The sequence below is a fragment of the Atractosteus spatula genome, chromosome 6, assembly GCF_055471065.1.
Source record: "Atractosteus spatula isolate fAtrSpa1 chromosome 6, fAtrSpa1.hap1, whole genome shotgun sequence".
Classification (NCBI taxonomy): Eukaryota; Metazoa; Chordata; class Actinopteri; order Semionotiformes; family Lepisosteidae; genus Atractosteus; species Atractosteus spatula.
Window position 1 is genome coordinate 48,824,332 of NC_142711.1, and position 13,840 is coordinate 48,838,171.

The following is a 13,840-nucleotide window of genomic DNA, read 5'->3' on the forward strand; positions in this document are numbered from 1 at the left end:
TGGTGCATGACTTCAAATCTTTAAAGAAAATTGAGCATGTTTTACACAATACATTAATTCTCAAATGCAGAAGACCTTTGAAAAACGTTAAACTGGTCTAATGATGATCTGAACTACGCAGTACAGAGTGCAGGTGGATTGAAAACATAAAGACACCTTGGCCCTCCAGGATGGTAGTTTTGTACAAGTGGTTTATCAATAATGTACAGTCACTCCTGTATTGCTTACTGCACTAGCAGGAAAGACTGGCCTTAACACACTGAGTCTAATCTGATAAGAGTTAGTGATATGCAAAAGACTGAAGGTGGTAATTGTATTACTAAAGTAGAGATACTTTTACTGGATATTTGTTTTAAAATCAGTTCTGTTAATGTAAACGTGCAATATTATATATTATTATTTAAAATACCATTGCGTGATTAATTGGTTGAAACTTTGCTACCATTTTAGTCTTTCTAACACAGGTCATGTGTGATGATGGTTGTTAAGTTGTTGTACAGTACAAATTAACTGATGCGAACCCAATACTACTACTATAATGCCATGTTTCTAAGTGCATTTATATAAAGTAATTTATCAGGACGTATGAGTTTAAGACCAATGCCTGGCTCATTTGGAACATTAATTTCCCTTATTACTGTCATATCTCATGGACTGTATATCCTGGTAAATCTCAAAAATAGGACAGATTTCTGACTAAAAACAGATACACTCTCGTCTTTAATGCAAAGCAGATGAATTTATTGTGAAAAAAGGGATTCTACATTTTTCTAAAAGAAAGCTGAGAGAAAAGAGTAATGGAGCTCCATCAGATATTCCCAATGATCCATCCCAGCAGCATAGGGCTTTTGTTTGCTTTTCTTAGCTGATGATTGAAGACTCAGTCTCTTCTAAGAAAAGAAAAAAGTAAAGAGGTCTTAAGCAACATGATCTCATAGACACAATTCTGACATTTATCTAGGTTTAGTATCATTTAATCTTTTTGAAAAACAAAATCCTACTGAGTTATCTTTATTACTATATCTCTAGTATTTTTTTATTACACTTTTTTATGCACACCTAAGAAATGCAGGAATGATTTATGGTTTTCATTCTACTTCAGCTAACTAACAGAAAACTCATGGATGCCCCCAGTCCTAGTGCAGCTATTTTAGTAACTTTACAATAGCCTATCACAAGAACTATTTTTTTATGTTTAAAGCTCATAAAACCGAAGTCCTGACTCTCTGTGGTCATTAAAAATATTGAGGGCATTTCTTAAAAAGAGAAGGGGTGTTACCCCAGCATCCTGGCCAAATTTTCTTCCTGGTTTTTAATAATCATGGCCTCCTAATAATCCCATCTATGAATTGTCTGCGTGACTCTGTTCTCCTCTCCACTGATAGCTGGTGTGTGGTGAGCGTTCTGGTGCACTATAGTTGCCGTCACATCACCCAGGTTGGCGCTGGTGGAGGGGAGTCCCCATTACCCGTAAAGCGTTATTGAAGTGTAAGGAAGTATTACATAAGGGTTTAAAAATATTTGTGAAATTTCACAGTACCTGTTCTCAGTTCTTTCTTCTGGATTCCACCATCAGTTACTACAGGAAGAATAGGAGCATGTTAATAAACTGTTCGTTTAAATTTATTTTCTAAATATGTTAGACATGGCAAACAAGTTATACAGTGAAAAACAAACATTTTGAAACATTTGTGTGTACTTATGTTCCACAATAAATTATTTCAAATACAGTTTTAAGGCACTCTCCTTTCCATTGAATTAAACGCCTACAGTACTTGCACACAGGCAGGTTTTCACCCAGAAATTATTGTTAAGAAGTTATGATCACAGCTGTCACACAACTCAGCACAGTCCAGAGCTGTGAAAAAAAAGAGGCTCTTGTGCTCTATGGACAAGAACGTAATGGAAAAGGCATTAATTGCTTTGTTTAACCCTGTAAGCGATGCCAAAACTGTAAAACCTGACAAGGTGTAGTGGGGACCTGTACAGAAATGAATGATGTAATGTACCAGAACAGCATAATTCAACTTCACAGTTACTTTGTATATTCCTTTACTTACAATGCCCAACCTGTAACACACACTGTACGTACTGTAGGTATTGGAATGAGGCATTCAAACACTGAAGATCATATGAAACTCACACACAAAGTTTGCAGACTTTACCAACAAAGGATGCTACTTCATTCTTTGCAAAGGAAAACATTCATACTGACTATAGTTTGGACATGGGCTATATTGCTCTCTCATGCATTTCTGTAGACATTTTGTACATCTTAACATACTACACAGCTCTGCAAGCTTCCTTTAAAGGGAATAAATCCCTCCAGTGTGGTGTGTAACAGTTTGGGGGGTAAAATCTATTTGAATGAATACTGTAGTCTTTAACCCAGTAGATCTCATTTAAAACTACTGTACTTCTGCTGGAGAACTTTTTAATTCAAATAGCTCTTTGCTAATGGATCACAAGTCAGGAAGGGAATTCAAACTCTGGAGAACTTATGAGGAACATACTGGAAATGGTTCCTTAGTCTAACTACAGTCAGTAATAATCAAAACTGCTCATTAGAAACTGTTACATAGTATATAAAAATAGACCATCTGCTGTTTATGCTTTAACAAAGAATTAAATCAGGTTCACTTTACTTAAACTTCTTCCCACAATGTTTTGGTAGTATTTCTCAATAATATTTAGATCCTTTAGACTGAACATTCTGCCCTGTTGTCTGACGATACAAATGTCCCTCATTGAAGAACTGTGATGATCAGTCCTTCTTTTGTTCATCCCTACCAACGCAGTCATAATTTTGCGGAAACTCTTAGATTTATATTTATACCAAAGGGTTCTGGCATTTTCCAAAGAATGTGAAATATGATTTTGTATCTAAAAAGCAACTGAAAAATAATATAAAATAGACACTTCTTTTTTGAAAAAGGGCATAAAATGGAGTTGTGATCGCCCAGAGTTGGTGACAAATGCAGGGCCTGTAGAAAAATTGGAGATGACTAATGCCTGCTAACCTAACCAACAATATTGTGTTACTGCTGACTTGCCTGCTGCAGCTTTTACATAGCTTTTTCTTGATGTTTGGGGAGTGCTGCAGTGGTGTGGGACGTCCCACCCTATGAGAGGGAAAAGCTGTCGTGAGTGACACCCCTCTGCAGGAGTGTTCATCACCAGACATTGCCCAGGATCTAATAAGAGTCTAAGAAGAGGTCCATTCTCAGTGGGGGGTGAAGAACGGAACCTGACTAATTTTGAAAACCAGCAAAAAAAAATCAACTTAGATCTGGGTTCTTGAAATTAGAAACAGATATGTATCAGCTTTGTTCCCGGTATAGCAGAGTGCAAGTCATTGTCAAGGAGACAAGTTGTGTAAATGTGAGATAACGTTTTTGTTGCATCATACAAAATGGTAGATTTCGTTGCAAATAACATGACTCGTGTTTTCACAGGTTGTGGTATGTGGGAAGATATAAAAAAGCAAGCCTCACATAGTTAACCTAATAAACATTATGTTAAAACCGCAGTCATGTGCAAAAAAAAGTACAAGTATGTCACATCACATCTCTTTCAATAACCATTTATCAAATTCAGGGTTACAGTAGCCCACGAAGCATTGGACACAAGTATATGCCATGTCAACAAGTATATGTCAACAGGATATGTCATGGATATGATGCCAAACCATCACAGGCCATACACACTCAAACCAGGGCTAATTAAACAGATGCCAGTTAACCTACCAGCATGTCTTTAGACTGTGGCAGGAAACCTGAGCAGCCAGAGGAAAACCACACAAACTCAGGTGGAACATGCAAACTCTACACAGATAGCTAGTACCAAGGGATTCAACCCTGAGGCCCAGTATTGCAAGGCAGCAATGCTAACCACTGTGCCACCAACCTACTGTAAAGCGTGTAATCATACTACTACAAAAAATGATGTACTTCATTGATTGTATTTCATGAATAAAATATATGAACACTGATGATGTTTCAGATCATTTTAGTATAGATTAGTTGAGGACATTCCCTCTTGCTAAACTGCAAGAGATACAGAAACATGATTTATTTTTATACCAGTAGGCTGAAAGCTGACTATCATCTTATAAAACAGTGGCCCTTGTTTGGTTATATTAGTTTCACACGTATTATTGTTCTTGTTTCTCAGATTCTAAGGATAAACCACTGAAAAGTGTCCCCTGTGTCTCATCTCTTTGTTATCTGATTTATATGATTTGGGAATCACAAATATGTATTTGTATCCAGTTGCCTTAACTGATCAATAGTATATAGTTCTGTGTTTTATGTATTATTTTTTCATTGAAACAGACAAATAGCAAGCTTTTCTAAGTTATTTTGCTTTTTTATCTATGTCTTTTTCCTGCTTGTTAAAATAACAAAAACCATTAAAGCTGAATAAGTGTAAGATGGGACACTTGACTATCTTTTATCTGTAGTCTAAATTCTGGAGGATGAAGCACATCCACAGAGGACACAACTGTTCCTTACAGTGTAGTTCTTTCTGTAAGCTGCTTACCTGTAAAACTGTAAGATTCTGAGAAAGACCCACCATCTGATATCCTGAAAAATAAATTATAAACAGTTTACATGGTTAAACCGGTTAATAATTTTGGCTTAACTCAGCTAAAAGGTACAGTAAAAGTAAAAGAGGTAAGTTATTTTTAAGGAGCTTGGAATGTTCTTCAAAACTGTAAAATAGAACTTTAAAATAACCATGACATACCTGTATATACAATTATTGTGCGAATTTCATATTACATGTAACTCGTTAAGAGGTTATTTCCATTATTTTATTCCGTCTCTCAGACACACTCTCTCTTTATATACAGCATGTATAAAACAATATACATACAACATACAGGATTCAATCTACACTGTATATACTCTTCTCTATTCGGAAATGTGTTTGAAAGACTCACTTGAAGTCATCCCCTTCGAGAAGCTTCTTGTAGGTGGCTATCTCCACATCGAGAGCAAGTTTCACATCCAGCAGCTCCTGGTACGCGAGAATCTGCTTGTGAAGATCTGCTTTGGCCACCTCGATGGATGATTCCAGACTGGCGATTTGAGCTTGGTATTCGGCCACCCCCACACTGGACTGGGCCTGTGCTTCTGCCAGACTCTGTTCAAGAGCTAAATTCTGGGAGAGCAAAATGAGTTTTTACTACAGGCAGTACAGATAGTAGATGAAGAAGTCGCCGGCACACATTGATATAGGTTTTTCAAAAAGAAATGTGGTAATACTTTTAAGAAAGCTTTCCTTTGTTCTGGCTTCCAAACTGACACCTTTAATTGGTGTGGATTTTTTGTACAGTATTTAAAGTAGAATGAGTTTAATCTTCTTCTGTTCTTTTTATCTTAATTAGTTTGATCTTCTGTTGTTTTTTTAGATTATAAGCTTTTGTATGAGTGAAGCCAGCCCTATGTAACTCGAAATGGAGGTATCTGGCATACTACTGTATATACAGTACATCAGTGTTTCTTAGCCTTTACTGCAGCCAATACACCTTTCGTTCTCAAAATATGTTCTTATCAAAACCTGTCAAAGAAGGTCAGTTCCTTATATTTCAATATATCATAACTATAGAATGAGAGAGAATTACTTAGTTTATTTTTGCAGTGAAATTAAGGATACATAAATACCTAGGTCTAATGAAACAAAGTAGTTATACCTATTTTATGTGCCGGTGCTTAAATTGTGTTTTAGATGGTTTACCTTAAAAAAAACACTGGCATTTCTCACACTCCCAGAAAGGAAATCTTACTCCCACAGGGATATACATAGTCTTTAAATACTATCAGTGTCCACAGCATTACCTTTATCATAAATACTGTACATTTAAAAACCATTTAAGTGGTTTGTAAAACCATTTATTGTGCTACTGTAACAGTCTGGGGTTCAATTGTAATTCATTTTCAGATGCTCTGAAAGCGTAAACAAATGCAGTGCTGAGATAAAATAATTACTAATTTTCTGCTGACAGGTTTCTAGTAATCATAAGTAACAGGGAAGCCTGACTTCGGTTTAAATCAAGAGAGACCACATTCTTTATACTGTAGCTGCACAAGTGCTTCCTGTAAACTGTGATTTCTTTTTCGTCAAAGTCTTTTCACTTTGGTTTGTATCCCTTTGATTGCAAGAACCAGTGATGCGCTAAGGAAATAAGAGTACCCATCATTACAACATCCCCTGGGCTTTCCAAAATCATTTGTCTTTCATTGGAACTAAGCCCTGAAGATATGTCTGAATTTCTAGTAAAATACCATTTTTTTCTGCAATTTCTTTTTATTAAAATGGTAAATAGGTTGTCTTTTGTGTGTAATTCTGTGGCCTTTTCTGTTTATATTGCTGTTTCTTGCACCAATATGTTAAATTAATTTATGAAAAGTCTTATAAGTCATTACTAGCAGGGGAAAACAAATTAGAGAGGTGCCAAATACTCATATCAGAAGCATGATGGCTCACTATTGACTATTCAATATCATACAGTACCCACTACATGTAAATGTACCCACTTCATATACTCCTGCTAATGTTCCTCATGTCCCTTTTTAAGCTAAATTGTCAGAATTTTTGACTGCAATGTTCTTCACAGAATCAGACAGCCCAAGTGTGATTTGAAAAGGGTAATAAATGTCAAGTAAAGTAAACTGGCTTTTGAAAAATGCCTTATTAAACACCCATCTTTCCTGAAATTGTAAAAGGGGGGTTATTTAGTTTTTTAAAAAATAAGGCTCTTCAAAAAGCATGGCAGTACATTATTAAGGGAAAACATAAAGTTAATGGTGGGTTAATGTATTTTTTTCTTTTTCAACTACTGTATATTAGCCACCTAGTCACATTTTCATCAACTAAATCTTGTTTTTGTTTTGATGCTCTTGGTGGTTTCACTTCATGTTATGTACCTAGAGTACATGTGCAAAGACCACTTCAAAGAGATTTGTTTTTATTTTAAGATAAGATGTTAGGTGAGACAGAACCTCAGAATTGGGTTCATGTAGAAATTTGATTTGAGGTGTCCTAATTTCAGGTAAAAACCACTGTAAATAAACAGACGACCTGCCACTTCAATTTTTAAAGTTTTGTATGGGGATCTGTATAAGAAACAAGCAGTGGTTAATTCCATGCTGAAAAGCAGGAAGAAAAAAAACAATGTTACCTCACACCTAAAGTGGACTCAGCCATCAGAACATTTTTCTTTCTAATTGATAGCATGTAATTAATCACTACAGTACACATTCATTTTATTTTTTTTGGTCCTTGACTTGATTACATCTTTTTTCTCTGCTTCCAAAGTGATTTAGGTTTTGTTGTTGTGAAATCAAAAAGGACTTTCCAAACACCTCTTCTAAAATTCCCTTGCACCAAAAAGAAAATATTCCCTATCCTTTGACGTAAAGGCAAGTACGTACATAGTCCCTGCATTGTTCTAGGGGGATTCCACTTTAATATTCCTGAATGTATTTTATAAAACATGTGATGATAATTCAGACAAGATAAGGAAAAGTTCTGCAGAGGCTGTCAACAAGCAGTTTTTTCTTGCCGGTTTCCTTGCAATACTGTTATATCCAGCTCCTGAATTGTTTTTTATCTTGTAGCTGCATCGTATCGATTCATTAACTTTAATTTGAGGAAGTCAGCACGGAGCCTTCCTCTTAATGCTTTTTATATTTAGATCGCCTCTTTGTGTAACATCACATTCAGCAAGAAAAAACCTTTGCTGCATTCTGTTTCACTGTTCAGCACAAACCATATTGGTGTATCATTGGTATATTCTTTGCAGATGATTGTAAGAAACATTTGATCTGTGTAAAAAACAAATGTGCTTTTACATTATGGTTTGAGAGCATATCTCTGAAGTTATATTTTCATGGGATATTTCCACTTTTTTCACATTTGCTTTCATAAGGCTTCTCTCAAGCTTGACGAAGTTTGCTTTTCTAAAAGCACATGGCCTGGAAGGAATTATTTCATAAAAGGTCAGGAAAATACATAATAAGATAACAAAGGTTTCAACAATAGATGCTATACTAAAGCTGAACACTAAACTAAACACGAGGCTTTTTTAGCAAAAGTACTGATGTGGAGGAAATCAGTCATATCTCTGTGGAATAATCTAAATGGGGGGGGGAGGTTTGCTCTTCCACAGTCCTGCTGACTAGTACCGAACCCATACCACTGACACATTTATACAACGGGGAAGTTTGTTGTTACTGTATAGGAAAAACCTGTAAGAAAAGTTTGCACTTACTGTAGAGATAAGACCCTGTAATTCTAGGTTCAATGCCTGCAATTCTTTGCGTGATGCTGTGATTTCAACCTTGACTGTGGAAATGGCCTCCGTGTTCTTGACGGTAACGGTCTGAATCTCATCCATCTGCATAAAATAAAGGAATAATAACGTCAGTCTCTATGTCAGTGCTGGAGACAACAATGACCATGAGGACTTCCAGCTTCATTGGCCCCAAGAATTCGGCACCTTCAGCAAGAAGCAAGAGCCAGGCTTATTTTCCGTATGGGCCCCGTTATGTTTACAATATCCTTGAGAAGATTTGTGAGTTTTAAGAAATATCTTTGAAATATTTTAATGCTTGAACATGAAAATAGTTTGTATAATTTTTATCTCATCTTTAAAGCAGTATGCCTGTGGTAAGGGAACTGTCAGACCGCACTCCATCCGGAGAGAGCGTGTTCTTCACCAGATAGGCATTGCACCTCATGTTCATTAGCAGTTTCATTCACCTTTGTGGTTTTGCTAGTCCATCTGTGAGGCCATGGTGAAAAGCCTTCGGCTCTGGCAATTTTTTTACTACCGCATTTCTATTTAAAAGAAAATTTTATTTCTAAATAAAACGTAATGAAGCTACTGACACTAATGGCAAACATGAAAAGATTTGGTTTTAAATAACTGCCTACTGTACAACCATGTCTTCCAATTTCAACAGCATTGTAGCACTTTTTTCTCATTTGGAATTTGGTATGACTTAAATAATGGCGCCATTAAACCTTGAACAGTTTTAAAAAGTAATTGTGTTTCAAAAACAAAACTTTTGAATCTAATGCCCCCTAGTGTGCCATATTAGTAGTGTCACCGTACATAAGGAACACATGGAAGCATTTTCCACAAATATTCTCTTTACTAAAAAATGAAAGATATATTATGAATAGTATTATAATAATAGTAATAGTATAAGCCATTAAGAAACATGAAAGAAAAGTAAAGAAAAACACCAGCATGATGGTGACGTTAACCGTGATACCTTGTTCACAAATGACATGATCTTTAATTCCCCTATTTTTATTGAGATAAAATGATTTTTAGCTGAATCTCGCATTGAAAATGCTTCTGTCATCTAGCTGTGGTGTGGTGCACTGCTACAAAACAACTGCCTTTCATCCCACAGGCAGCTGCAGTTCAGTGAATGACTGTTGATTCAACCGAGTCTCTGTGGTGATGACTGTTGGTTTAGCTGGGCCTCTGGTGAGGTGTTTCGAGATCTTTGTTTGTCATTACAGGTCCAGCATTAGTAGATGTTAAGCCCCACTCCTCACTTACCTTGAGTTTATAGTAGGCCTCAGCTTCCTCTCTGTGCTGCTGGACTGACTTTTCATATTCTGCTCGCATCTTGTTGAGCGCGGAAGAAATGTCGAAGGACTTGACTGTGTCCACCTCGATCATAGATACTGACGTGTCGGTGGTGGTGGTTCCCAGTTTAGCTTGCAAGCCAGCCAACTCCTGAAATAGGCCGAGTCCATGAGAACTGGTTACTCTGGGAATGTTTAGGCGGGGTGGCGATGATGGGGAAGGATAGTGGGCATGTGACATTGTCTTTCATATTCATTTAAAAACAAAGAGTAGAAATCTCTCCATCAAAATAGAATGAATTACATCTGAAAGAGTCATTCACAAGCAGCGTGTGTGGAGCTAGTAATAGAAAAAGAAAATGGCCTGTTTGATTAAATCAATTTAAGCAAATCAGGCAAAAAACAGATTTGGCTTTTGACATACAGTATTCAGAAATAATGAAGCCTTCATAGCATGTGTAGGGCAGACCTCCCGTCCTTGAAGGACAAAAACCAGCAAATATATACCCAAACCTTAAAAAACTAGGTTAAAGTGTTTGATTGGTCTAGCTATATATATTGATCAATAATGTACTTAATGAGCTCAGGTGGAAAGACAACCTGCAGACAGTGCAACATCTCTAGGACTGGGCTTGTGTACTACTGGCCCATATCCTTGTTTCCTACCAACAGAACCTTTTCCCTTTTTCTGTTCCAATCCAGTGTTGACACACCTCTTTAGATATCTGAGGAGTTTTCAGTGTCAATTAAAAGACTAGGAAGCAGGGAAAAGACCAGCCATACATGTTAAATCTCCATAGCTCTACACACTAGCAGGCCTGAAGAAATAATTTTAACTTATTTAATTTAATTATTTAAGTTATTTTAACCCCAACTCTAAATTAAGACCAGGCTGGAGATAATAAGTTGGGACAATTTCAACATGTTGCGCAATGCATGTTTTTCGGCATTTTTGAGTAAATGTTTTCCCCGAGAGTATAAATGCTCGGTGAGCGTGTGGCTGTGAGGGTGTGCTTTCACAGGATGCTTTAAATCCAGGACAACACCCCACCAACAACACCACCACCAAGCCACCTTGCTCTGTGCTTGTGCTTGTTTTCTACATGAAAATGTCTTGACAAAGAAACCCTGCTTTGGTTATGCTTACGTCTGCCAAAGCAGTCGACACCTCATCAGAACAACCTGGATATCAACATACGGTTTCGTTGTTTCTCAGATTTTACCTCTTCATGAGTTTTGCTGATAAAGTCAAGCTCATTATGAAGACTCTGGTACTTTGCATCCAGATCAATGCGAAGGTCAGAGGCAGTTTCTATGTCCTGGGAAGACAAGAAAAATATATTATACTTTGGCTATCCATTTTCATTTTTATATATAAGGGGATTGATTTCCAAGGGTGAAATATTTCCTGCTGTTTTTTTTCTTCTTCAAATTGCAAGGGCTTTGGGGGCCTAAAAAAACTCACTTGCAGAAAAATGATCAAGATTATTTCAACATGTACTGTATAATACAATTATATACATATATAGTAGGATTTATCTTCCCATCAGAATAGTTACTCAATGTACTTAATCTCTTTATTAGCAGAATAATGATGCATACAACATGCTTCAACTCTTAGAATGAAATATTTTTAGAACCCCCTCAAAAGGAAAAAGGAACCACAGGTGAAAGACTTCATGACAGATCAGTACGGCATTAGAAGGAGTATTTGCAACACATAATTTGAAATATCAGACCTAGTAATAAGGAGAACTGCAAACCACAATGCTAGTACAATGTACACAAGAACTTGTAAAATTTCCATTTTATGTCACAAAATAGACAAAATTTCAAGGTATGCACAGAGCCCTACTTCATGTCACAGTATGCATGACCTCTCGCTCTCTCCCACGATGAGACCAGAGGTTTGCGACAAAAATAGTGACTATACAGTACTTTCACAAAGTTCATGTTTTTGTGCTTAAAAATGTTTCTATACCATCAATGAATTTATTTTGTTACTGAAATTTAATACTGGGTTTGTGAAATTGGGACTGCAGTTCCCCTTAAGTCTTGTATGTAGGAATGAGAGAAACTGAAACCATCTTTTGCCTTTTCAAACCTTACCCTTTTCATGGCTGCAATGTCTGCTTCCAGCTGAAACTTCACACCCTGTTCAAAGTCAAACCTACAATGGGAGACTTTTGTCATTTTTATGTGAAACAAACATATGAAAATCAAACTCTAAAACCTGTTTAAACAGCACTGTTCGGCATACTGACCTCATAAGAAGAACAAAACTACATTTTATAACATGCCTTTCATAAAAATCTAGCAAAGTTCTGTATAATAAAACACAGGAAGAGAAACCCACACAAAATTTAAAAGGACAACTGTGGAAAATACACTGTAAACATTAAAAGATAAACCATTGTAAAGAATTGGATTTTAAGAAGTGATTTAAAGACTGATAAGGACTCTGAATTATCTGCTTGTGAACACAATGAGTTCAGCCTCAGAGAGAGAGAGAATCCTCCTCTTTTCTGTACCAAGAATACAACTCAACCTTTTCAAAGCAGGGCTTATATGTTCTTATATGTTTGTGCCAGATTCTCCACAGCAGGCTTGCACAGAGCGGTACTTAACTTAGTGATGCTCCATAGATGGAGAAAAAGAAATGTATTAGTGATGTTCATCAAGGCTGAAAATGCCAAGTGTGGTCAAAAATGATCTGAAATTTTGAGTCCTAAAACTCAGTTGAGTACTGTCAGTACCATAATAGCATACATTTTATAAAAGCAATTTGTCACCTGTAGTTAATAACATGAGAACCTAATAACATGACTTAGCAATATTTAATTGCAAAAAGCAGTGACATTAAAAAAAATAATATAAATACACAATAATAATGTAACAGAATACAGCTGTAACCACAAGATTTGGTTCATTTGATGACAAGAGGAAAAAGTTGTGAAAAGAAAAATAATATTTTTTTCGCGGCTATATCGAGGACTGTACTAGAATCTCCTGTGGTTTTACCATGCTTTTGAAATTCTTTGTATTAACCAATAACCACATTTAGAACAGTTTTTGTTTTGGTTTGGTTTCTTAGTAAAGCCTACTATGCAGCAGCATTTTATTTTTATTATTTCTCAAGAACAAAATAAAAGCTATGTGGAAAATAGTTTTTGAGGGAGCTGGTAAACACAACATTTGTATGGTATCTTTTCTTTTACTTTCCTTTCTCTTTTTAAAAATATGAATTTCCCCGTAATTCATTCCTTTCTGCATAAAAGAGATCAAACTCAAATCAAAAGTGTCTGCAAAATCAGGCCATCTTCAAAATATACTGCTTCTCACCTGCAGTTTCTGATTTTCTGATTTAACACGATTAGGTACTAGTACTATTGACTCTACCTTACCATGGTAAACCATACAGGTTGAAACACATACTTAGCTTTCATCTCGTGAGCCGTTCCTCTGATGTTGTCCAGCTCGATCTCCAACTTGATGGTCTCCAGGGTGAGGTTCTCCAAGGTGGTGCGGTAGTCTTTCAGCTGAGCCTCGTGGTCAGCGGTGGAGCTGCTGTCTGGTTCAATGACAGCCCCGCCAGTGAACTGGCTGAGCTGGGCCTCCAGAGAGGCATTCTCCTGCTGCAGCACGCGCACTTTGCCCATGTACTGGGAGAAGCGGTCGTTTAGGGAGGACAGGGTGTGCTTCTCTGCAGCCCTAGAGAGTAACTGCGGGGTGACGGGGGCCAGGGACGGCCCGGCAGCCAGCGCCGAGCCAGTGCTGAGACCCGCCGCAGCGATGGTGCGGCCCATTGCAAACGCGGGGCTGGCCACAAAGCCGCCGCCGCCGGGGGCAAAGCCAAGACCTGGAGCTCCAAATCCCAGCCCCCCGCCGTACCCCAGACCTGCGCCCCCCAGCGAAAGGCCACCGCCAAACCCCAGTCCAGCTGCTCCCAGCCCAACGCCGCCCAATCCCAGCCCAGCGGCACCTGCTCCCAGGCTAACTGCACCTCCTCGGAAGCCCCCCAACCCTCCGCCAAGGCTAAGACGGGACATGCCAGAGGAGATACCCAGCCCACCCAAACTGCCCAGCCCAAGGCTGGAGGACGCCCCGCCTCTGGCCCCCGAACTCCTAGTGGAGGATTTGAAAGACACTCTGGTAGTAGATGACATTGTGAGGCTTGCAGGTCAGTTTGATCTACACTAGCACAGGCAGCAGTGAGCTACTGGGAGCA

At 37.7% G+C, this 13,840-nt stretch overlaps 1 protein-coding gene across 1 annotated transcript; it reads right to left on the minus strand.

The window, feature by feature from the left end:
* Nucleotides 1-724: 724 nt before the first annotated feature.
* Nucleotides 725-13,840, minus strand: LOC148832995 (thread biopolymer filament subunit gamma). Its single transcript, XM_088919139.1, has 9 exons — nt 13,048-13,840; nt 11,722-11,782; nt 10,836-10,931; nt 9,584-9,763; nt 8,279-8,404; nt 4,946-5,166; nt 4,543-4,586; nt 1,541-1,579; nt 725-890 (listed from the first exon to the last, which is right to left on the minus strand). Exons 1-9 carry the CDS (start codon nt 13,776-13,778, stop codon nt 862-864), a joined length of 1,527 nt encoding a protein of 508 aa, XP_088775265.1. The 5' UTR covers nt 13,779-13,840; the 3' UTR covers nt 725-861.